This window comes from Neodiprion pinetum, chromosome 5 (assembly GCF_021155775.2).
Source record: "Neodiprion pinetum isolate iyNeoPine1 chromosome 5, iyNeoPine1.2, whole genome shotgun sequence".
NCBI lineage: Eukaryota > Metazoa > Arthropoda > Insecta > Hymenoptera > Diprionidae > Neodiprion > Neodiprion pinetum.
In genome coordinates this window covers 3046495-3068816 of record NC_060236.1, presented here as the reverse complement: position 1 = coordinate 3068816, position 22322 = coordinate 3046495, and the positions used below count along the sequence as shown (strand labels likewise).

At 38.9% G+C, this 22322-nt stretch overlaps 3 protein-coding genes across 5 annotated transcripts; 2 read left to right on the top strand and 1 right to left on the bottom strand.

The window, feature by feature from the left end:
* Window positions 1–2419: 2419 nt before the first annotated feature.
* Window positions 2420–13730, top strand: LOC124220424 (uncharacterized). Of its 2 annotated transcripts, XM_046629292.2 has the most exons (5): window positions 2420–3544; window positions 7137–7460; window positions 9264–9494; window positions 10636–10911; window positions 11930–13730. In XM_046629292.2, exons 1-5 carry the CDS (start codon window positions 3315–3317, stop codon window positions 12120–12122), a joined length of 1254 nt encoding a protein of 417 aa, XP_046485248.1. In that variant the 5' UTR covers window positions 2420–3314; the 3' UTR covers window positions 12123–13730. The 2 variants fall into 2 exon arrangements, with proteins under 2 accessions (XP_046485248.1, XP_046485249.1); XM_046629293.2 differs by lacking the exon at window positions 10636–10911 and having other exon boundaries at window positions 2421–3544.
* A 950-nt stretch (window positions 13731–14680) lies between these two features.
* Window positions 14681–19497, top strand: LOC124220427 (E3 ubiquitin-protein ligase RNF25). 2 transcript variants are annotated; one of them, XM_046629300.2, is made up of 6 exons: window positions 14681–14854; window positions 14980–15051; window positions 15243–15483; window positions 15732–15950; window positions 16036–16347; window positions 16474–19497. In XM_046629300.2, the coding sequence occupies exons 1-6, from the start codon at window positions 14829–14831 to the stop codon at window positions 16630–16632; spliced, it is 1029 nt and encodes a 342-aa protein (XP_046485256.1). In that variant the 5' UTR covers window positions 14681–14828; the 3' UTR covers window positions 16633–19497. The 2 variants fall into 2 exon arrangements, with proteins under 2 accessions (XP_046485256.1, XP_046485254.1); XM_046629298.2 differs by having other exon boundaries at window positions 16459–19497.
* Window positions 19498–19596: 99 nt separating this feature from the next.
* On the bottom strand, window positions 19597–21959 carry LOC124220423 (paramyosin). The gene is made up of 4 exons (XM_069136123.1): window positions 20769–21959; window positions 20147–20206; window positions 19688–19989; window positions 19597–19603 (listed from the first exon to the last, which is right to left on the bottom strand). The coding sequence occupies exons 1-4, from the start codon at window positions 21957–21959 to the stop codon at window positions 19597–19599; spliced, it is 1560 nt and encodes a 519-aa protein (XP_068992224.1).
* Window positions 21960–22322: the final 363 nt, after the last annotated feature.

Below are 22322 nucleotides of genomic sequence, written 5' to 3'. Positions count from 1 at the left end.
GCCTGGCTGGCTCCTCGTTTCGTCCCGGGAGAACCCGTAAGCCATAAAAATTAATTAGTCGAAGATAGGGAGAAACCGGGGGGTTGGAGTCCGGGCTGCACTGGAGGATCTCCGAACCCCGCAGGACGAGACGCCACGAGGTTCACGATGCAATGCTGGTGCATAAACCAACCGGGGAGCAAGGAGCTGTCAGTGATAGCTTCGAGATGATTGATATCTGCATCGCGGTGCGCCGCTACCAGCTAGGAAGTGTCGGGAAAAGGCCGGCCAGCCGACCAGCCCCGTAAGCCATTAGCCATGCAACCACATCTACACGTCGCTGTAACGATAAACCGTACTAGCCTGCAGGGCTGTGAGTATGATATCGTATGGTTGTGTACGTACGTGTAATATGCCCCTCGTAGATATCCTGAATGAAGAAGACTGGTCCCAGAAATGCCCACGCGAATTGGTATTAAAGAACTCACGCATCGTCAGGCAATGTTCCTTATTATACAACCTCGATGACGTCTCATAGATCAATGTAGTTCAAACTATCCGAACATAAAGCATTATTTTATACCGTTATTATATCATACCACGCTATGATAAAATATCTTGTATTCATGTTCCATGTTATGTGTATGTATATATAGGATAACCAATCAAGAATCGAGGGTATGTATACCAGGAGTATATGTATAATGTACGATATTCGATGACATTTTTATGGCTGCGGATTGTCGTTAGTTACTTCGATTCTATTAGATGAAAATATGTACCGCTTAAAGCTTCTATAATAACTATATATTAGTTCAAATCACCCGCAGAGAGTTGCAAAGATCGACCACGATAAACTTAAGTGTATTAGGAAATTGACGACTACTATATATATAGTGATTCTCAAGATCCTTCCCGAAACGGCTTTCTGTTACGGCATGCGGCTGTATCGATATTTTTCTTAGTGGTTCCTGCGGAGGGTTGAAAAACCGAATTGAAGAGTCAGGGTGTTAGCTACACGGGGTAGGCGACAACAGCGTCTTATACCTGCGCCTCTCAGAACTCTCTTATAAACACCGTCAACGCGATGAGGATCTCGAACGAATCCTTGCTTAGACGCGGCGTCTGCTCCCGGTTTCTTAATTCCAGCTGCAGACGCAGGGGATGAACGTCAAATAAAAATTCTCTTCTCAAAGTCTCGGTCTCCCTTTTTTGGGGTTAATAACTGCCTATAAACTGAATACCTTGTGATCTCTGTTGAACCATTATACAAAAGATCCGTTCCAAGTCTCGCCCCCTGTATTCTTCGAAGCTATTTCTGGCAGTTTTTATAAAATTAATTTTTCCCCTGTTTATCCCTAACTGAAACCTGCAAAACAATTACTTGCAGAAATATTACCTCTTCTTTTAAACATTTAAATCGAATTAGTTACGACACATGGGTCGGGGGAAATTTATTTATATAATGCGAGCATGTTATACGTGCTTTTCCACGTGTGTTTTCCATACACAAAGTACCAGTTTCTACGACGGTCGAGTTACTCTGCGAATGCGCATGCGCAGAGTACTGAAAACATCGCTATTAAGTCCTAGGAGTTGAAAGGTTGCCTGTTCTGTACTCCGCGCATGCGCTGTCGCGAACAAATCAGATATTACGCGACCCTAACCTCGATTTCGTACTTCGTGATAAAACGCGCAACATACTTTTGTTACATAAAGAATCGTGTGCAACAAGAAAGCAACGGTCTTTTGGCCTCGCGTATTTGCAATATTCATCTTCGGCTCACCTTACGACTCATATTGCAAACTTTCACTCGTTCCAAAAAGACCGAGTTTGCCTTTTTATCACACAATATACTATTTTACCGATTTATCCCTAACTGCGACCTGCAGCACAATTGTTTACAAAAATATCACCCCTTCTTTTCAACATTTAAATTGAAATATCTATAACACATTGATCCGGTCAAATATGTTTTTTACAGCAAAGAAAAAAAAAAAAAGCAGAAAATTAAACGTAAAACGATCGCTTCTACGTATATCGCTAAACTCGTTTCGCACAACGCAACAGAATAATTCGCAAAAAGACGTATCGCGCGATCGGATACGGTTGGTCAGCCGGTATGATCTGAGGTAGGGGAAGGGATTTTCTGAATCGTGCGTAACGCGGTGATGGATATGCACGACACAGGGGGTAAAGGATGGAAGGAGGAGCGGAGGGGGTGAATTCACGAGCAAATGGAGCCGCGTAGCGGCCTGCTCCGTCTTTTTTCGCTCTCGCCCCGTACCTACGAAGAGGAGGAGACACGGAGACCAAGCGGGCAGGCAGGCAAACAGGCAGGCATGATGCAGCTCAGCGCTATACGTACACTCGGTGGTTTTCGGCGGAGCGGGGATAGCGAGGACATCAGACGTATTTAAAGGAGGCCGCGTGCGAGGCGCTTCAGTTCTTGGACCGCCTGGCCCCCGGTGGAGTCCTTTCGCGAAACTCTCTCTTCCTCTCTCCTCATCTTTTTCCGACCACAAAACACCGGCGTACCAGCCTCATTCCCGAGTTCGCAATTTCATCAATTATCATCACACGATAATCGTCCGTTATATCGCCATTCGTTACACACAACAATCTCGAAATCTTCTCGAAGAAAAAAAAAAAAAAAAAAAGAAAGATCGATTAACCATATAAAATTAATATAGAAATTTTTGCCGAAAAAGGAATCATTCGCTTACAGATTTGACGATATTTTTTTTCATTTTTTTTTTCTTATTTTATCAAAATTCTTCCACCAACCGAAACGACTTACTGAAATTACAAAACATTTTCTATCGTCGTTGAAAATTCGATTTATATGATATATAAATAGTGCGCCGGGAAATATGTCAGGTTTCATCGGTTATTAATCGGAAAATTATAACAAGCTAGTAAAATTATCGTTCCATTTTCACGGGGAAAGAATTATTTTGCTTACATTTATTATAAACCTCGAATATACTTTCCGCGAGAATAATAGTGAAACAGTAAGTTAAACGTACACGCGATAATATTGTATTTCAAAAAACGTATCATCTACAACAGAAGTTAGAACGTGTGCTGATAACTTCGTGAAGAGATTGCCGTAACGCGATAACTTTTCGAAATTTTTTCCTCTACCTCAAGTCAAGCGTCACTTCAGTGTAACGGGAGGTGTTTACTCCGATTGATTATCTCATTACCCTGAGAAGGAAAGTGAACGACGAGCGAATAATACGGAGTACAAGTAATAAAAAAAAAAAAATCAACGCTAAAAAAATCAGACGTGAAACTTGGCGAGTTATTCGCGTAGCGACTATAAATTCCAATGGTGCCGGCATTCGGATTGTTTGTCTTACTGCTACCGCCCTTAATTGTTGGTGCGGGTGACTTCGACCTGCACCGCGGAATCGGAAGTACCGATCATTGGTTGCACGCTTCAAACGATTCGGCCACCCGGAGCGGCTTAATAATCAGCCGATTTCTCCCTGACGGAGAATTTGAACGGGTCAGCATGTGGCCCGGATTCTGTGCCAAAGAAACGTCCATCGATTGGGGGTACGTAACACTCGATCTAAAACGAATACCGATACGTGTATATCATGTATAAGTAGAAAGATGGAGAACAAGGAAAGAGTTTAGTTTTCCTGAATGTCGAGCTGGAGCATCGATAACAGCAGTCTGCGGACACAGATATTAAACGAATAATTTTACGTAGAATTTATAGTCTGATTATATTTACAAGGGCATCCGATCACTCGAAAAAGAGCCGTAATTATCTGTCGCATAAGAATTACGATTAAAGCCTCGGTGAAAAAAACAAATTTTTACAGCGAACATGTCGAATATTGAATTATGTAACAGAACGTTAATTTCTGTTAAAACTGTAAAATTAGTCAGATAGCTCGAACCTTGATCTTATATCGTTCATATTTTTTTAGACTTAGGTTCACAGCGGAAAAAAATATTGAATATAAATGTTGCGTAGTACGAAACTTGGAGAATTGTGAAAATAGGTGTTTTTAATGTTAGATAAAGTGAACCGTCGTTCGCTCTCCCGCGATGCATTTATCGCGAAAATATTACGAGAGTTCAGTCGTCCGCGACGAGGCTAAAACTAGTGGAAGGAGAGATTCGCTTATCAAGTTATACGGCACGTGGACGACACGTTTGACGCGTTTCACCGCGCAAGCTGCGCGCTTCTGAGCTTAAATCGTTGTTTATTATTCACTGCACCGAGGGTGTGCAGTATGTTTACCTATCATCAGGAAGTCCGCATCTGCAGTATATATCTATATTCGAAGGAAGTAATTACCGCATGGGATTATTCTTTTTTTTTTGAACCTTTATGGATTCTAATTGTATAATAAGTTCAAATGACCCGACAAGGAAGTAAAAGAATTTTCGAGCTAGTGTGCCAAGATTTCTTCACCCCTCAATTCGATAGGAAAAAGTTCCAAATCTGCTCTGTACGTGTAAATATAATCTCTATAATTGATAGAACATAGACCGTTTCAGAGGGTAAAAGATACAGATGATTGTGAGAAACTATACACATGAGGGTAAGAATCTGCGAAGTGGCGAGGTAATTCAGTACAAAATAAAATAGTCTAAGGAGGCAAACTTGGTCTTTTCGGACCGAACGTAAGTTTGCGATATGAGTCGTAGATGAGACGAAGACGAATATTGAAAATACGCGAGGTGAAAAGACCGTTGCATTCTTGTTGCACACGATTCTTTATATAACAAGAGTATGTTACGCATTTCTTCACGAAGCACGAAATTGTGGTTAAAGTCGCGTAATGTCAGAGTTGCTCGCGACAACGCATGCGCGCGGTACGGAAAAGACCACTTTTATCTCCTAGGACTCAAAAGTAGTATTTTCAGTATTCCGCGCATGCGCATTCGCCGACTAACTCGACCGTCATAGAAACGGGTACTTTGTGTACAGAAAATACGCATGGAAAAGCGCGTAAAACATTCTCTCGTTATATAAAGTAAATTTCTTCAACTTTTTACCAACCCCTGCAGCGACGATATCGTTTCTAAGTTAATCCCGTCGACGCATTTACATCACTGCAAGATGGTCAGGTATAAGGTATACGATAGAAGTGCAAAATTGGATTCGAAAGCTAACAATATAAGCCGTTGCACCGTGAGGAGGCAGGTTTATACACGGGGATATAGAGTTAAATCGTAAGCCGAAAAGCGACAAGTTAAGTATAGGTATAGGTTGGGATTGGGATTGGGATTGGGATCGGGGAAGAAGAAGGCGACGCGACGGTTCCCGGTGTTTCTCGGCTTCGGTCATCTGCCGGCACTCCCACGAGGATGCCATTGGATCTGACCACCGCGAAGCGTCACTTTGCACTTAGAACTACATACACGGCACTAAAATCCTTCTAGGGCGAACTAGTGAACACCGTCCCGTCGACCATGCGAGTCGCCGAAACACTATTCGCAAATCAGACGAATTTGTTTCCACCAAATCGCGCTGACGATGAAATCGAACGCATGGCAATTAGATGATTTTCGGAGCTTATTAATACGACAAGAGTGCCGAAATCGAAATTTCTGTGGATTTGCGTAAGCAGGCTTTTAAATTTGTTTTCAACTTTATAGATTATATTTTATCAACGCTCGATTTAACTCAATTTTTATCTTTACGGAGGGATTCTGTCGAAAAAACAAAAATTCTGTCGAAGTGCTGCGATCGTATACATGTTTTACATATGTATATGAAATTCCAAGAAAACAAGTAATTCAACGTGTATAATTATTTTATATGATCAAAAATCGTGTATGTATATCTATAGTTTGTTCAGTTGTAGCAAACAGAAGAATAAGCAGCAGTGATGATTCTTAAGTCGTTATTGGCGTTTCTCAAGTTCACGCGCACGCTCTTACGTCACTTTTGTCGTATAATAGTAAGCATAATAAACTATATGCGTATTATACAAGAAATCTATACGGTATAACAATCGTACAGCATAATGAGATAAACATCGACTGTGCACATCTTGCAACAGCTGATTGTCGACATAATAATATCTAGTCCATGCACGCCTATAATATATATCAGTAAGATTTATATTTATAGATCGGAGCGAGCGGTTTACCGCACCTTGCATGGTCGCAATTTCTATTATTATTCTTAAATACAGGCTCTAGTCGTCTGCGGAGCTCGTTTTAGCCGATCTGCGACGAATCGCACGTATTAACCGGAGTCAGACCAAACTTATATAGTTATATCTAATCTTTTCTTCGCCAACTCATTTTCTTTATTACTTTCGACTATACGAGGCATAACCTGATCATTGACCGTTGACTGTAGCGTATAAAACACGTATGTTTTGCAAAATTACGTACTACCCGCTTTTATCGCCGGCTGTGACATCTGTTTACGCTTTAACTGTATAGATTATCGTACAACTTGAGAAAATATACCAAGGGTCAAGAGCGAAGAACCGATCAGCTTGCAATTCTTACCCAAAATCGCGCGCTGTTATATTATAACGAAGAAAAATTAAGCGTCATTTATGTACTAAAAATCTACTCTAATATTTGTATATTTTGTTATATTTCTTACGATATGTGATGAAATAAATTTTCGAGTTAATAACCCAGCTAAATATTGGTGATAGTTCTTAGTTATAATATACCGCGCGGGTAATACGTGTCATATTCGATAAATCGACGGATCTTAATTCGTAAACACACACGGCAACACCGTGTATCTCATTCAGGACAATGTTTTGAACTTCGAACAGGTTTTTCCGAACCGCGCAACAGAAACTATACGGTGATGATGATGCGGTAAAACGTTCAAGTGTTCTTACAATAAACTTACGTACATAACCGAGAGTTCAAAAGTCTTCAGCGGTCTTTGAAAGCGTTTGGACTGCAGGGTGGTCCTGAGTAAACATTGCGGTATTTCGGTCTGCCCGAACCTTACAGGTCGCGGTACCTACAATTCTCACCCCAACATGCTTATAAATTTCAATGAATTGGTACGAATAGATGAGAAAAGAGTATAGAAACGACCGATTCACGATTACGCTTGCAATATTATTCAATTAAATGAATTAGAGACTTCTCTGTAGGCAAAGTAGATTCCTGATAAATTGGATACAATACCTTTTTCTTTCAGGGACATCGATGTAACGCTGCGCGAAGTATGGATCAAAAATGAAGGCCGTAAATTGCAGCTGATCTACGAAGGCGGCATCCTCAGCGATTGTTTCGACGTTGAGGCAGATCAAGACGCCGATGATGATCGTGAGTGCAGTGGCTCTTCGAGGCCAGAGATCGAAGACGAAGACGAGGATGAGGAAGAGAAAGGGGACGAGGCTGTGTTCCAAGTAACCGAGAAGAACATCGCCGACTGGTTCGTCTCGGCCGAGGATCTTCGCCGTCAGTGTTTCCGGGTTAAAACCAGAACGCGGAATCAAGTTATGGCGCGGCACGGACAATCGTGAGTTACCCAGGTGCAAGAGACGAGCTTTCACGCACCAGCGAAATGTCCTTTCTCTCTTGTACCCCCTTAATTCCACCTGTAACATTATACACACATACATTTAGCCACACGCTTGAATTATTATATACCCTGTACATCCACCCGCTGTTTTTTCATTCTGCTTTTCGTGATAGTAACCTTATTTCATTTGCTATTGATTGAATCGATTATACTGGAAATTTATATAAATTGCATGGAGCATGCCTTGTATATTATATTTATGATTTGTATTTTAGATACCATATGCCTACATACTGATACAGTATAAGCACTGCCTGATTCTGATCTCCGATTATTACATTTTTCCTTATAGTTTATTGTACAGAACGATTGATGCTATCGACTGTTCAAAAATTGATATTATATTATGCATGTGTAACGCGTCCATAGATAGTTCATACCTATATGCATATGTATTATGCGTGTGTATGCACAGACTTTTTCTTTTTATCTACATATATCGAGATCCCGTTCTATATGTATAACAATAATGAGGATTGAAAAAACGCGGCATTTGTTAGCGGTGGAACTATTTACCTCAGTACGTTCTAGTGGGGTTTGATTTTTCCTAACTTTGACAAATGATAATATTATAGTAGAATAATTACATAAAAGATAAAATACGGTCAAATAGCGTAGAACGACTAACGATAAGCTGATAGTAATTATGACAACGCGTTGCATAGATAATATTAGACATGATAGGTACGTACGTTGTATATGCTGACGTGCATCGACATGCAATCCAGTATAAATCTAACCATCACAGTCGACATTTGCATTCCTTGAATCGAAGGCCGATTTAGCGAGCTTTAAATGAGGGCAGGCAGGCAGGCAATGGTGTGGGACTATATCTACGACCAAGTAAAGAATAAGAAAAGGAATCAGGCGGTGCGAGTGCGGCAGACGATGAAAATTATTTTAAATACGCTGGTATTTCGGTAATTTGGGGTGAAAAAAAAAACTAACCAGTTTTGCATAATTGTATAATCGTAGCATATAACATTACTGACTAACCGCACGTGCGTTACGCAGATTTTCTAACCTTGTGGAAAATTAACCGCAGTCAAAGTTCGTGTAACTCATTACATACAATATGAGAGGAGGTATTTTGTCTTTTGTATTATCTTTCATCCCTGCGTTTTTTTTTTCTTCTTCAATTGAAACTAGCTCGTATAATCGATGATATCCTTAATTGCGTGAGGTATAAAACACTTGTCGTATTGAAAAATTGTGATTTCGTATACGACAGAAATAAATGTACAAATTTTTACATCGACGACGGATCGCCTGTACAGCTCTGTATTATACCGGTACAGCAGGTATAATATACCCAAAAACTATAGAAAGGCGATCTCCGGAGATTACGAGTTTTACGTGATAGTAATTCCGAAAGAGCTGTAGTATCCATGCTTCGAACGGTGTAATAAAACACTTAAACGTTGTCCTATAGTAAAAGTCCCCCGTGTCCATTCTCATAAAAAAATACCCCCTCTCAAACTCTCCTCACGCAGCTTAAGTACATATATGGGTGACGACGATGTTATACCCGCACCAAAAAATTGTCGGTTTAACGAACTTTTTTTCTTACAGGTATACAATTATATATACCTGTACATAAGATTGTTTAATACACATTGGGTTTAACGTTCGTTTTATCCTCGTATTCGGTTGCAGTAAAATGCAGAGATGTCAATTTCTCGTGTGAATCCGGACAAGCGATAAGATCGATTTAAGTTCTCGTCGTTTTGGCTTACGCAGGATCAGAGTTAGGAGAGGAATGTTCCAAGCCCTGATGATGGCTCCGGGGACGAAATGGTGCGGACCGACGCAGCTAGCATCGCGTTATAACGAGCTCGGGGCTTTCGATCAGTTGGACAGATGCTGTCGTCGCCACGATCATTGTCACAGGGCGATTCCTCCGATGACCCAACGCTACGATTATTACAATTCCATGCCGTTCACTCTCAGTCACTGCGGATGCGACCAAAGGTAAACAGTAACAAAAAAAGAAGAAGAAGAGGAATATAGCAAACATCGGAGAAAGTTATAGGAACCAGACCATCCATGCAGTGATATTATATCGATATGATGTCCAGTCGTTTTCAAATTCTATACATAGATACCTCTAGAGAATTGAGGAAGAATATTTAACAATAACGATGGGATATAAATGTCGCATACTTATCGGTATGAAAGAGGAAACGGGTGTTACTGTATGCGCATGATGTATGTCGAGACCAAAGCCCTGCCACACCATCGATGCCGTCGTTGACGTCGCCGTTGCATAATCGCCATCGCCGCCGGTATCTCGATAGCTTCCTTGACCCTCGTCCTCCTTTCCCACCAGGTTCACGATAACGTGTCAAAAATTCGCCTGCAAAATGAGAAGTGAAAGCATCTATCAGATAAAGATGACGGTAAAAAGAGAGAAAGAAAGAAAGAAAAACAGCACACCCCGATATCTAGTTTCTGCGTATTGTTAAAGGCATGTTTTATAATAGACGCAGTCATACCACCACGACGCGGTGTACCTTTATAAGGTATAATACCTATACACACAACAATGCCATGCCATGCGTACGTCGTTGAACGAGATGAATCGAACGACGCAGAAACCCTTATATTATATCAAGTGTATAGGTAGATTGACATGTAACGTTATCCTAAAGCGAGGATAAGAAAGCGGAGTAAAAAGCACCGATGCAGCGATCAAGCGTCAACGGGGACGCCGCTGCAAGCTTGTTTACGTAAACGTCAAGATCGATAACCGACGTGAAGTGTAAAATTTGATTGATAATTCTCCGCACGAAGCTTGTAATATATCATAGGTATATTATATGGGTGTTTGTTAAATGTGATAGAAAAATTTCGCTTTACCCTGTAGCTGCAGCAGCTGATACAATTGATTAAAATTCGTATCAACACAGCTACATTTCGGCACCTCGAGTTCTCCCTCTGTCTGCATCCCAATACGTAGTATACGTAGATAACGAATATCGTTCAGTGTGTAAATCCCAAATCTGTAAATCATATATTGTAGATAGAATTACGTATTAGAAGAATCAGGTGGTTACGATCATAACAGGGTGAAAATGTCCGGTTTTGCGTTCGTTGTTTGTCTGCACCGCAGGAGATACGATGACGGGGACGAGTCTAATAGACGGAGGCGAAGAAGACGAGGACGCCACCGGGGAAAACGCGACCTCCTTATCATACCCGGGACGCAGTGGTGCGGTCGGGGTCACAGAGCGACCAAGTACACCAATCTCGGTGGTTTCGGCTCGGCAGACGCGTGCTGCCGGCGCCATGACACCACCTGCCCGTTCTTCATACCCGCCTTTCAAACGAAATACGACCTCTTCAACTGGGGAATTTCTACCCTCATGCATTGTGCCTGCGACGAGCGGTAAGCTCTCGCCGAACGGAGCGCGATTATCTTTCAAATACCACGCACCGCGACAAGTGTCCCGGTTAATTGCGGTAAAGTATAGGAAATGAATTGGGGAGGTTGGGGTGAGTGGGGGGCACGAGCAAGAGGATCAAGCGCGTAACGATCATGCGATTGATAGCTAAAGAAAAATTATGTGGTACCGATTTCAAGAGTTTCTCAATTTTTGAATCTAACGAGCGGATAATTATATTGTTACTTCAATACGCACAGTATTTATTATAACTATACATACATGTGAATAAACCTATACGTTTGTCAATAAACAATCTTAGCCTCTTTAGCTAAGGATATCTGTATTGATATTCCAAAGACTGCGGTCGCGTTGTACACCTTATCTGTGTTATTATGTATTCGGGTTCTGAAATATACGCGGACCAAAGTCAATAGAAAACAGAATCACGGGAAAACAGTTCGTTCTAATTTATCGCCAGAGGATCGCGTCGGAACTCTGTTTAAGAAAATTATGCTTTTCGCAATTTATTCTTACTTTCTAACAACGGCGATCGGTTAAGACTTAGAAACAATCGTGTGTACACAAAGTTTGCGTGGAGCAAAATGTTATGGCACAACGTGTGACGATATATACCGTAGTTATTATTCTTGTACAATATCTATACAGAGCACATGTGTGTAGCTTTAAAATTCAGGTTTACACCTGAGTAGTTATAATTACTGCGAGTAAAATAAGTTCACACGAATCTAATTTTCATTAAAGTTATAAATTATATTATTATTTATATCATATGCAATTTTCAGGCTTCATAATGTCTCATCTAACTGCGAAAATGTAATACCTATCTATTCTGTACAGATATTTTATTTTAAAACTGGCAAAAACGCGTGGTAGGGAATGGATACGAGGGGTATTGTATGTAATATATGAATATCATACCTATGTATACGCCCATATTAATCTTACGTACGTTATCTTATACTCAACTGTTTTTCTTTTCTTAAATTTTCCTACTTTCAGTTTTCGAACGTGTCTGAAGATGGCCGGAACGTCGTCGGCGAACTTCGTTGGGAAATTGTTCTTCAACGTTGTACAGACAAAGTGTTTTGTTCTGAAGCCGCAAAAAGCCTGCCAGCGAAGATCGTGGTGGGGGAAATGCGAGGCTTACGAGTACCGGAAACAGGCGCATCTCAGGGACAACGTGCCGTACTGACGACGCGACACCAGCTTATAATGACTTTGCATGGAAATTCCATAATTCGTCAACGAATTACACGCGAATTACACGTCACGGTTCCAATTCTGAAAACAGAGAAAAGAAAAGAAGAATAAACAAATTATTTCGTATTCAATTAGCTATATATGACACAGTGTAATAATATATACCTATATAATATATGTATATTATATATACATGTTTGTGTGTTAAAATATTTCTGATTCCAAAGTCTCTCGGCTGCGATTAACTTTATTATCTAATCAATTGCAACCGCTATAACTTAAACATCTCCTAAAGATTTTCAAATGTTTCAAAAACTTAGATCCTTTTTACTACTTCCGACCGTTTCGTACGGCTATGTTTAGAGTAAGAAGTACTTATAGCGGTAAAATTGTGGACACTTTATAATTCCAATATATAATGCAACCCTATATTTTGCAACGGAGATATTAATTGTTAATATCTCGAGAGTTGGAGACACAAAGCAATCTTAATTTTTTACTTAAAAGAATTCTTTTTCTTTACGTAACAAAAGAAAAAGTTGCTATACCTATGGTGATATTATTTAGCAGCGAACATATATTCGCGATACTTGAATGAGTTATTTAAAAAATTCTGTATAACCGAATATTAGAAACGCATCAAAATAATTGACTATTCTGTTTACTTTTCCTCTGAAACATAATTCAGACAGATGTCTGTAGCGTCCGCTACACTTCGGCCGTATTGTAATATTCTCGATCGAAATTCACAATGACAATAAATTCACTACGGAACGACAATAATAACATGGTACCTATACATCTAGGCATACGTATGATATACATACAATAATGTATAACTATAACGGTGTAGTCAGTGTGAGTAGGACCAATTTTAGTCGAATTATAATGAATAAATTGAAGTATGTTAAGAAAATTACCGCATTATGCATTGTGGGGTAAAAAACAGAGTGTAATGGGTACGCGCATATGCATGTGATAAACTTCCATAAAGAGATCCACGTGATTAGTATACGTTTTATATAATATGAAAAAGCATAAAGTAAATTTTTCAGCAGTGATAAAAATTTCGTCGAAATAAGTATAGAATCGAGAGAGTCTATTACAACTATAGTTTATAATAACTTAATTTATGAATTAATATGATGTAATTATTCGTGTATCGATGGATTTTGCGGCACGATCTTCCGTTCGCGCTACTCAGATGTAGAATTATTACATGTACGTACCAATAGAGATTAGAATAGTGAAAATGTAACGATTTTTCGCAAGGAGCGAACGCGTTATGTTATTATATAAAAACATTGTAGTTTCGATGATATTCTTTCTGTCTCTGCATTATTGTAAATATGTATGATAAAGAAGAGAATTATTAATGAATGATACGCGATATGGGCACAGACGGCTTAATTTATTATGCGAATAAAAAGACAATTGAATACTCATTAGCATCGTTTTTATTTTTTTTACCCTGCAATGTTCCATAAACGCCTCCTGGAAACAATGTCGCCGGTTTTATGACAAGCAACCACTGTTGCCGTTGGATTCTTTTCAATGAAAGTTATAATACGCAACGTGTGAAAATATGCGTCCAATCCTGTGGCTGTTCAGAAACGTCATTATTACGATTATTTCAGATATTATGAATGATTCGTGGATTTATGTGGTAAGCAGTTCATCTATCTTAAAGTCGATGTAAAATATAATTGAATATACTGTGATTGACAAAAATATTGACAAGACTGTGGATGCAATGAACAAAAATATATATTCCAAAATAACTTACCAACGAAATATGTGTGTAAATCATGGTAGCGAGTATCAATATTGTGGGATGAATCCCGTCTGATCCGTGCTTCTGTTACACTGATGAACGATCTTACTCCACGATGAGATGAAAAAATTCTGTATCAAGTTATGGCTATCATTTATTCGATATGCAATTGTTTTTCGTCAATCTTGAGTTGAAAAATTTGATCTACGGAAGATTTTTAACGATAGCCCGCGCGAGTTCACAGCGCACTGTCAGTGTTGCCAACCGTCCTCTAGTCCCAAAAATTTCGTTCCATGTTTCGGACGGAATTCGGTAGAAACTTGCAGCTACTGAATTGATTCCTTCTCAAAAATATTAGCTCGACCCGAGTCAACCTCATAATAGCGTTATAATCGTAGTATTATTCATTTCTCATTCTACAAGATGTTCGCTTGCAAATGTTGGGATGTAATTCACGTCCCTAGAATCTCTGAATCCTGACGTCACGAACTCAACACCCGCGCTTTTATTATTCTACATTTTATTTTTATTTTTCCCAGCGCGTGAAAATTGAAGTTTCATTGGCTAAAATTATTTTCATCTTGTGTTTCTATCACGTTTCGACATTCGCGACTGTTGTAAGAATTATATTGAAAAACATTTGACGGTGAAATTATCGCGGATACTCTGCTTTTTTTCTTTTTTAAATAACACGTATCGAATGCAGGTTCGGTATCTGTCTTCCAATGATAAAAAAAAATACCCCAGTCTTTAACTGGCAGACCTGTAAATGTAGCAGAAGCTGCCGAACAAGGCAAATCTGTAAAGCAAACGCTTTACGTCGGAACGGCCGACTAATTTGTCGAGGAGACAAAATATATTAAATATAACAAATAGCAGATAATACCTTTGTCAAATTGTTACTCGCATTTATCAGTACTAATAATGGCTGATCCTGGCATAGACGAAAGGTAATTCGCAATGATACTGAGCCCAATACGTGGTGACAATTTTCTCGAATGTGTCAAACTGTCACTATCAATATAAATTTTTCTACATTTAATTATATTTCTTGATATTGCTCTTGTTTATACAGGGTGACCGATGAGATCGAAGCTCTCAAAGCTATTCTTCTAGATCACGAATTACACATCAAAGAAAACCGAAGGTTCGCAGATTTAAATCTTTTCTTTCCATGGATCGAATATTTCGAGTTACTACGATACTATTTTGCAAACACATACTACGGATATATGTGGAGATGCATGTTAAGAAATCACAAAAAATATTAACAGTATTTCAGAAGTGTCGAGCTTCAATATTTTTTCGCTTACCAAGTACGGTATCTGGTTGTTTCAGAGGCGAACCGGAATGCATTGAGACCATAGTATTTCCATCAACTGGAGAAGACTCTCAGTCTCAGTACGTTTGTGTGAGATTAGTTGTGGATCTGCTACCTGGCTACCCAGATGTTTCGCCAAGGGTTACACTCCGTAATCCAAGAGGATTGCATGAAGACACCGTTCGTCTCATACAAGCGGATGCAGAAGCTAAGTGTCAAGATTTTGTTGGTCAGCCAGTTATGTTCGAGTTGATTGAGGTAAGCTGAGGAAGACTCTGATCCCTCGTTAAAATGAATGATGTTCGCAATGTTTAGTGGTAATTTTTGGTACTGGTGAAAAAAAATAAAATAAAAATAGTGTACACATGATTTCAATATTTGTGTAATCAGTATTGAATTTGATCGATATAGTTATTGGGACCCGGATGTGGCGGAAAACAATCTGTTTCTATATCTCGGTCTAATCATCGACAATTACATTCACAAGGAAATTTAATTAATTACAGCTAGTACGGGAACATCTCACTTGTAGCAACTTGCCCTCTGGCCAATGCGCCGTTTGCCTCTATGGATTCAGAGAGGGTGATGAATTCACGAAAACCGAATGCTATCATCATTTTCACTCGCATTGCCTCGCAGCCCACGTAGCTGCTGCTGAACGGCATTATAGAGAGGAGCAGGAAAAAGTGCCGCTATGGCAACAAGATCCTAAAAACAAGTTCCAAGTAGGTTTCCAATGTACATTTCAGAGTTGACAAATCAATGGTACTTGCTTGTTGTGCAAAACTTCTTATTTTTCAATGATCGTAGGCAATCTGTCCCGTATGCCGTGAAGTGATTAAATGCGATGTTGAAAATCTAAGCCTTGCTCCACCGCCGTTTGAAGTTGAAACTGCAAAAGATTTTGCAGTTACTGCAGAACTGAGGGAACTGCAACATGAAATGGCTGCCTTATTTTTACATCAGCAGCAGAGGGGAGGAATAATAGATCTTGAAGCTGAGGGAGTTAAAATGCTTTTACGAACCGAAGAGGAGTCTACTGGTACTGTGGAAGAGCCCAGTCCTTCTGGGACGAGTTTAACTGCAATACAAAATCAAGAAGAACCAGTGGTGACTCAGGTGGTAAGCTAAATGTTGAAATATGTTTTCTATAATTCTTGAAAAACAAAAGCACGACAATAAAGTTTGCAGATAATGCATGGCGAATTTTATTCGGATTTAATGTTTGATTAGCAACACCCTCAGCAGTTCGGGACGCAGCATAAACCAAATCAATATCAGCCACGGCAATCGCAACAAAATCATCAGAGACACAATAATCATGGTCATCGAAACCGGGGACGTGGTCGTCCTAATTATCGACGCCACTTTGACAGAGTACGGCAAGCAGAGACGACTCCCAGATGACAATGGGTTCGCGACAATCTCAGCACTGCCTGGCATCTCTCGTCATTAAATTTACACAATACAATTAGCATTATTAGCGTAATACTCGACGTTACTAGCTGTGGCTGTCACATTTTCAATCGTCTTTGTGTAATTAAATTATAGGTAACGGTGTCCTTAGCAGCTCTCCCATTGTAACGGTATATAAAGTGGGATGCGTTTGAAACTTTTGGATACGGTCTACGATCACAGTAATTTTGAATTGTACAGTCAATGTTACAACCCAATTTACCGCCAGCATGAATTTGTAAACTTTCATACGAAAGGAACTAAGTAATTCATTCAGACTCATTTACATCTCATTAATTGCAGACAGTGTGTTCAAGATTTAGGTTTTGAACAGTTTAATGTGATAATTAAAACGGCCAGGAAGTAAGTTTAGCACTTGTAATAACTTTTGGGTGTTGTTTTCAAATTATTAAAATGATGTTAAACTTGCTTTACAGGTATTCTTCCAAAAAGTTGTGAGTAGCGGTACTTTCCCAAGTTTTGAAACACTTACTATATTTTTATTCCATGCAATTTTTTTGACCCATTTGTTTGTCTTACTGGTTTCTAATATCCCAATCGATACGCAATATCTAGTCAAACTTTGTGTGAGATTTTAGAAAAATGGCGGCAACGCATAACGTGATTTTTCGAACGATTATCTTATAGCTATGCAAGGCTTCTGATGGACATCAATAAAGAAGCAGGCAGTACTTTTATAAAGGTATTGAATGTAATCAATCAAGGCGACTCGAGCTTAAGATGTAAGTGGAAAGTAAAAATGTTCCGAATTGTTAGACTTTAATAAAAATTACTCCCATGTTATATGCCGTATAATAAATGTTGTCAAAATATACATATATACCTATATGTGTGTCTATATATATATATATATGTATATACAGAATGACCCAGGGGCTATCGCCCCATAAGCTATCAGTGTCTCCATCATGAAAATCCACAACTGAAACGTTTCTTATTTCTGATGGGAAATTTTTCGTTTGCAAATTACAGCCGTATGAAGTTGGCTAATTCCGTTGCATCTGATAGAATAGAAGAACCCGCTGGCGGATTGTCATTTGAGTATCATGTGCTTGACAACTGTTCTAAGCCATAAGATACTACCAGATTGGTAAATTTCAAACAGTTGTAACTCGCAAACTACGAATTTCCTGTTGGAATTAAAAAACGTTACTGTCGCAGATATTCGGGAGTAATACATCGGTAGCTTATGTGGCGATAGTCCTGGGTCACCCTGGATGTATAATATATATGTATATATATATTTATTACAGTGATCTTTGTTTTTAGGTGCGAAAAATTTTCATTGGACCCTCCCCCAGATCTGTTCCTAATCATCAAAAAAAAAAACAACTATGTCAAGTTTCAAGCCGTTACGTCAACTGGAACACACGGCGCAAAGCTCCAAACGTTTTAATTGGCAAATACACGTTTTTATAACCACTTACTTTATCTTTTATAAATTTTGGTAAAAATCCTAAATATTTCAAAATATTATAAAAGCTTTTTAACAACAATTTACTTATATATAAGCTTAATAGCATCATTTTTATTAAGCTTACAAACAATAACTATCAAAATTTTCATGGTCTTTTCCTATCATTATAAGTAACAATTCTGCCAAGTCTCAAATAGTTCCTTCAATTTATACCAGTCATAGAAATCGAACCAACTGGTTATAAAGAAATGTTTTTTTTATTTATAACGTTTCGAGTTTTCAGGCATGTGTTTCAGTTGACGTAGCGGCTTAAAAATTGACAAAGATTTTGTTTTAAAGATTTGAAATACATCTGGGGCCTGGTCTAATGAAAATTTTTCCACCCTCCAAATAGGAACCACCCAAATATACATATATATATAATGACAGAGACACTTGTCGCATCATTCCAGTCAACCATTAATCGTACTAAATAGTGACGTTAAATACGTAAATGAATAATGAACTGTATTTAAACGTGAATTGAAATTGAATTGTAAGCGCTTATCTACGTTTGCTGAACATTGCACAATAGTTATAACTGGGGTTTAATCAGTACTGCATTCGCTATTGATAGTAATAAATTGCACATGTAGCTCCACACTAAATTGTGAATTTGGAATTTACAAAAACAAAAACTGAATTATTTCTGAACTATCTTGGCACTCAGTGATGTAAAAATTAAAATATCATTATCACAGAAATTTTTCAGCCGTATTAATGATGCACAAAGTGGATATTTAAAGACTTTTGATGCTCTTAACGTACTCCAATCACTGTTTGAGTTCTCAGGTGACTAGATGCATAGATCACCATCGTTAACTATTGTTTAAATGTTGCGTACATAGCACACGTATGAAACAGGATTTACGTTTATTTTACAGTACCGGCAAAAAATAAGATATAAGTGTTAACAACTTTTGCATTGTTGACAAAGAGTTTGCAGCACAGCTTTGTTTGAAGTGTATGATTTCAATGCAACACAGTTTATGATGTTCTTATTTTATACCATAAGGTCTCATCAAAACTCATCATTGTAACATATGTCGAAATTTGTAATCTGTATATCAGTTTATCGATATTAGAAGGTAGACAATGACAGTTGTACGCAAATTCGGTCTTGTTATTAATTGTGTTACTTATTCTTAGAACTTTTTTTTATCAGTAACCAACATACTGATATTCAAGCCAAAGTCTTGAAAAATAATAATTAAGAGTTGGTATTGCTGAACAGTTTTGAACCTTGATAATATTATGCACTTGTTTATACATAGGTATATTTATGATTAGGAACTAGAAAAACTTCAGAGAATATTAAAAAGAAAAAAAAAAAAAAAAAATTATCTTTACACGGCAATTTTGCATAGATCTTTTGGCGATTTTCATTCAACTATACAGAACAATGGCAGTTATATCAGAAAATGTCAGATTATTATAAATCAACATCTGTATTTCATAAATATATCATTTAATATATTAATTTCATATGATTTCTTTACTTTCTCTTTATATTTACATCACGCTACTGACCTAGCACTGTTTGTAGGTGAATCTGAGGACATTTGCCCGGAGTTCAAGAATCGTGCACGATGTCCTAGATCAAGGGTTTCAAGCTTTTTATGCAGTTCTTCCAGTCCTGCCTGTACAGGAACCAGTAAATTTTTACCACTAGCCAAAACCTGTGTTACACTATGCATTAATTCGGCATTTAGAGGAACTGGGGAAGGAATTTCCGTAGTTATATTTTGATAAAATCCGTCTCCATATCCCTCGTCAATACTTTCTTCCAACTTATTCGCCATTGAAATTAATTTCAGTCGATCGTTCAGCTCCTGGAAATTAGATAACCAAGTTTTTAAAGTGTTTGAAGAAAATGTACAAAATTATTATGACACAATAAGTGATGCAGAAATCAATATTATTTTATCGATATATCAAATATCTTTTAACAGTCTATAATTAAGACTAGGACAAGATCTGGGAATTCACCTTATTTCTCTCAAGAGCCCGCTTGAGACATTCCTGTAAAGAGGAGTCTGTTTCAATCCTCTGAAATAACCACATCATTTTCATTAGTGCTAATATTTCGTTGATTTCTTAATCAAAGCAGTGCAGTATAGATAACACGGAATTGAAATTAGTTTTCAAAGTTGGTGATCAAATATACTAAACTCTGATTCTGGCATTTCGCTTGTTATTCCAATTGTAGCCGCCAATTTCCGTCCCTAGGTTTAGTTTTACAGACGTATAACATGCTACGCTTAAAAATGAGCTTTTCAGGAATTGCAAAGAAAAATAGTAAGGACGATAGGCGGGTCTTTGAAATTGCATACCCTATGTGATTGAGCGTATCAGGTGTTGAGTGTAGATGACAGGAAAGTACCTTGTGTTCAAAAATATAGAACTGGCAAACTGGATTGAAAATGAGGATGAAGAATTTCTCTTGGTATTGCTAGCATGTGAATGAAATGTAGCTGAAGCAATGGACCAAAATTACTGCAACGAATGTAAAAATTAGAACAATAACATACGAATATAAATGTAGGTGAGTGATGAAATATTAGGTAAAAAATGAAGAAAAAAATATATAATTATTCAAATGCCGGCTTACCGCTTGAAACAATTGCTTTCTGCTGTCTTCTCTGTTAACTTGCTCCTCCAAATATCTGATCTTCCGTTTGGCATCTCTCAGCTTCTTGAACAGAGCACTATTAGCAGCAAATGAACGAGACCTTAAGGTCTTGTTCTCATTTTTAATTTCCTGAATCACAGCGGCCTTAGACTCCAACTCGATGTTTCTTGTTTTAATCAGTTTGTGTTGAGCAATCATTTTGTTAAGTTGAGATTTCAGTTGGACTATCGCCTGTTCAACTTGGCCATGTTCCTGTTTGGAGTTCAAGAGCGTCGACTCAAGGACATCCTTCTCAGACTTAACTTTATTGAGTTCAATCTGCACGGCGTTGAGTCGACTCTTGGCCTCATTTTTTTCCATCTCGCACTTCTCCATGTTTATCCCCATACTGGATATCAACTCTCTGTACTTGGCTAGTGCACTTTCCAGTGAGTTTTTCTGAACTTCTACGCTGAGGAGGCGTTGCTCCATTGCTTTAAGCTCAACTCTCGTGTCCCTAAGCTCGTCCTCGGTTGATTCCAATTTGGTTGACAAATCGGGCGACAGGCGAGTCTGGGGGTCCTTGAGTGGCATAGCCGCTGCTTGACCTAGTGTAAGTTTTGCCCTGAGCTGTTCTATTTCTTCCTTCAACTCCTGGCGCTCTTTTCTCAACTTTTTACTCAGTACGATGTATTCGTCATTGGCCTGCTTGCATCTGGCAGTCAGAGCCAAGGTCACTTCGTGCTTCTCCTTCACCAGTCGTTGATAAGTATCAACTTCGACCTGGAGGCCCCTCTTGCTGGCCTGCAACTCGTGGATCTGTGCCTGATACCACTGCCTCAAATTCTCAGCAGCTAGCACCTGCCTCTTGGCATTCTTCAACTCATTGTCGAGCGTAAGCCTTTCCTGGAGCGAAGCCTGGGCCTCGATGTACAGCTCGGTGATCTTGTCCTTCAGCGACTGGTTTCCCACGACTCTTCCATTCAATTCGACCTGACAATTTTCAAGGTCTACTCTTAACCTCTCGTTTTCAACTTCGAGGCCCGCCAGGCGCTTTGATAATTCCGCACTCGACACGTCCGGGGTGGAGACGTGCCTTAGTCGAAATTCGTCCGTTATCAAGTGCAGCGAATCTGTCGAGGTCACAGAGTCGAGCTCGTACCTTGAGGAGTTATCGGAAAAGCTGTCCATTCTTAAATCTCGGCAAACTCGGTGCTCGTTCATCACTGATCAATTTCTATAACAGACCGATTTGCGATCACCTGCCATTTTTTGGTCAATTCGCAAATTTTACATACGGTTCCGGCTAACTTTGCTTGGTTGGTTTGCCTCTTTCGTTTACAAAACACTGTGGTAACAAATCTCTGGCACTATTCTTAGAACAGAAACGAATTTCCTGGAGTCAGCGCCACTTACCTTACCGTGGTTGCAATCAGTACTAGAGAAGCTAAAAGGGACTTGGTAGCGGGAAATTCGAATTTAGAGTAGGGAATACTTTTTTACGTATTATAAAATTATTACTAAAAGACGGGTACATAATACGTACGTCGCTAA